This window comes from Sinocyclocheilus grahami, unplaced genomic scaffold, assembly GCF_001515645.1.
Source record: "Sinocyclocheilus grahami isolate Dianchi unplaced genomic scaffold, SAMN03320097.WGS_v1.1 scaffold1578.1, whole genome shotgun sequence".
NCBI lineage: Eukaryota > Metazoa > Chordata > Actinopteri > Cypriniformes > Cyprinidae > Sinocyclocheilus > Sinocyclocheilus grahami.
Window position 1 is genome coordinate 301,798 of NW_015506757.1, and position 3,824 is coordinate 305,621.

General features: G+C 35.4%; 1 protein-coding gene across 1 annotated transcript in view; it reads left to right on the plus strand.

The window, feature by feature from the left end:
• Window positions 1-2,736: 2,736 nt before the first annotated feature.
• Window positions 2,737-3,824, plus strand: part of LOC107571299 (galectin-3-binding protein A-like) — a 4,212-nt gene continuing 3,124 nt past the window's right edge. Inside the window, exons 1-4 of the mRNA XM_016257616.1 lie at window positions 2,737-2,761; window positions 2,883-2,965; window positions 3,438-3,641; window positions 3,736-3,816. Coding sequence (XP_016113102.1) covers window positions 2,899-2,965; window positions 3,438-3,641; window positions 3,736-3,816 — 352 coding nt within the window. The 5' untranslated portion in view covers window positions 2,737-2,761; window positions 2,883-2,898. The remainder of the gene's footprint in view (window positions 2,762-2,882; window positions 2,966-3,437; window positions 3,642-3,735; window positions 3,817-3,824) is intronic.

Below are 3,824 nucleotides of genomic sequence, written 5' to 3' on the forward strand. Positions count from 1 at the left end.
ACGGGAACATACACGTGACAATGTGTCAGATATAAAATGTTAAATAACTTATTAAATTACTTAGTAATTACTGAGTGGTTAAGGTGTTTTTCACTTTAAAATAATGGTCCAGATCACTAGTAGTTCCTGCAGGCTGACAGGGATATATCCAGCTGCAGACCCGCAGCACCAGCAGTTTCAGAACCGCAGTCACAGAAAAAGCCACAGAACCGGAAGTGAGGGGCGGAGTTATTGACGACGAGAGAGCACGGTGAGTATTCTGTAATGTTTTTGCTATCATATGTTTGATAATTATCGTATATATTACGTTAAGCATTTATCTGCTAAGAACTTAATGTGTGCTTGGCTTTATTATCTTATATTGAAACTTGAATTTGTTGTCATACTTTATAGTATATAACTTTTTTCTGTGGCTGTTTCGATTAATTTTCGGATGCATGCTGTAAATGGGCCTTGTGGTGAAGTTTTGAAGACGTTTATTATTCATAAAAATATAGTAATTAGTATAGTAATTAGTATAGTACTATTAGTACTATAGTACTATTAGTATAGTAATAATAGTTTGCTTTAATTCCATCTGTTATATACATTGTTTGTGTGTTAATATTACCTTGTAGTTTAGTTATTTTAATCCAATTTGTCATCATTGAGATAATTGTGTGTGGCTTCATCTCTTGTAGAGACATATAAGGATTCAGAGAGGTGACACATTACCTGAGCTGCAGCAGTGCAACAAGTGTTACAGAAACTACCAGCAATCTTGGTTCTGCTTGACCAGCATGTTTAAGCCAGCCAAACTGGTCAAATTAAAAAGTCTTCAAATCCACTTCAACATGCAGTTGTCTGTGGAAGTATGCATATCTTGAGTTGTTTGTTTAGGGGCCAGTGGAAGAGCCTCTTTTCCTTATAATGGAGGAAGAGGACAAGGAAAAGGCCCTCAACAATCTCCTGGAACAGAAGTTTCCAGAGTTAGCTTCATATTTCATCTTGTGCACAGGGGAGTTATTCATGCAGGATTGTCATGACAAAATGGGCTTAATAGTGAATTGTTCATTTTATAAAATTCAATTTAATTATTGTGTACATTTTGATTGTTACTTTTAAAATTATGCTGCTGTTTGTGTTTGTATGTTTTATTGAAATGTTTTAGTATTCATATAGAAAAATGTATGTTCTTGACTTTGGAGTAAACATTTATTTTGAATCTTGTGATTAAAATATATTTCATATAAAATGCCCAGAAGTTTCAAACATTATTTTTAATATCACAAACAGGAAATTACTCTCATAATACAATGAAATGAATAACTGTATAGGTCTACAACTAAATTACACAATAGTAAAGTTTCTAAAATGCATACATGCATAAAGTATGACGTAGCGTGTGTACTAAAAGCAAATTACCCCTTAAAAACCGTAAGGTAGCGCTACTATGTTTAAAAAAAAATGTAAGCTCCTCCCCTCACTTCCGGTTCTGTGGCTGTGGTTCTGAAACTGCTGGTGCATTGAGTAATTAGTGAGGGGCTAATGTATTTTTCACTTTAAAGCGCTACTAAGGAACAGTGCTCATAATTGTGAACCAATTCAATCATGAGCTTGTCAGCATCACTTCCTAATGATTAAAATGTTTAAGTGAATTATCATTTTTATTATTATTCTATGTTTAAGTTTGAAATAAACAGAGAACATCCATCCTTTGGTAAGAGTAGTATATAGTCACAATTTTAAAATGCAGCCAAATTATTTGGGGGATATCAATTTAATAAATTAGTTTCCACAAAGAACCCAGTTGTTCACTTTTAAGACGTTACTGTTGTGATTAGTAATTAATTGGTTATTCTTTATTAACTGGTCATAGTTCGCAAGTAGTTCTCAATGAGGATATTTTTATTTAATAATTATCACATATCTAATAAGGAACTACCTTTGTCCTAAATTTGCTACTACTTGCTTAGTTGATCTTGCTTCTCTATTAGTTAATAGTATTAAGTTAAGTGTTTAATGTAGTACTTCCTATTACTTCCTGCATAGTTACTTGTTAACAACGGACCATTATTCTAAAGTGTTACCTTCGTTTCTCTTGGGATTTACTGTTAAAGACTGTGTATTGGATTACCCTTTTGTCATGCGCTCCTTATACTTGCATTGCATGTTACAGTCAAAATGAGATGACAGTAGACCACAAAAGGGTTGATAAAAGGTTGTTTTTTCAGCTATTGCATTCAGATTTATTCATTTCACAATAGCTTTTATTGTACAAGGCTTATGAGTACTGTATGAAACTTATGTTGTACTGTAACTCTTGAATTTCTGTTCAGATCCAAAATGTACAATTATCAGAACAGAAAAGCCTATATCTAATAATATATATGACAATAAACTGCAGAAAAAGCACTGTAGTTAACACTAATCATAAGTGTTTCAGCTGTGTCATGCTCAAATCTGGTACAAAGCCAGGTCCGGTCACAGAAGTTACTGAAATGCCAACACCCAGACTCAGAAGGTCTCATGGATATGAATAAAATAAAACAGAATACAGTAACATTTATTTGAGCATAGACCATTTACGTACATATACCAGTGCTGAGAAATGGCTTGAGAACCTCCTCTTTGCATTGTGTGAAATGTTTTTGTAGCAAATTCAAACAGCCAGGATTTGTTTGAACATGCACACTGTAGTTATTCAGGTTTCCTGATTTTGCTTTCTCGTGAAATGAAACTTAAGGTAGACTTTAAATGTGATTGGACAGCGGAAGATCATGTAAGCAATGTCTCACAATGCTTGACCTCATTTAGCAGATATTTAATGAAAGCAAGACGGTTCGTAAGTCTTCAGTAAGAACCTTCATGAATTGTGTTCATCCTGCTTTGTTGTTTTAAAGAGTTTCCAGCAAGAAAATGATCATGTATATTTTATGGACATTGCTGTTTTTCCATGTGTCAGCACAGCGTTGGACTCTGTTTGGTTAGTAGCCTATATACTACTGTTTTAAAATTATGTAATGTCATTTGCATTTGCACTTTCTTTATAAACATTACACAAAAATGCATGTGTCTACAAATATAAGACTATAGTACTACTTTAGGGATTGGCGCTGAAGTCTGCAGGAATGTGGATCTCCAGGACCGACATTGGCCAGTCCTGGAGAGCCACAGTCCTACAGACTTCAGCGCCAACCATAATCAAACATACATAAAAAAGCTAATAAAGGTCTAAGGGTTACAAAAAAGCGACATGCAAGTGAGTTTTTAACGAGGTTGGAGCACAAATCTTTACGACTGTTGCTCTCCAAGACCAGCATTGGCCTGTACTATCTCTTTTAAATCTTGGCAAAGCTGTTTATCTTAAATATAGCCTTCATTGTTTCACAGATTGTTAGACATGGGCTTTCTTGTTTATGAACCCTCTAAATAAACGAGCTTATTGATTTCAACAGATGAAGAGTCAAAGCCTAAACGTGAGGGCAGAGTGCGATTGGTGGGGGATCTGCCGTCATCTGGTCGTGTGGAGGTCTACCATGATGGACAGTGGGGTACAGTCTGTGATGACGGATGGGAACTGGCTGAAGCGCAAGTGGTGTGTCGTCAGCTGGGTTTTCCTGGAGCGATATCAGTTACGCCTGGAGGACAATATGGAGAAGGTATAAACACATTAGTGTGGGGAAGAGAATTTAAATGTTTAAATGTTAAATTTAAAAGTCTTAGTTTTGACCCGTGTTCTATTATACTTTTTAGGTTCTGGTCCAATCTGGCTGGATGATATGAACTGTAAAGGCTTGGAGAGCTCATTGTCTGAATGCTGCTTCAAAGGCTGGGGTGTTACT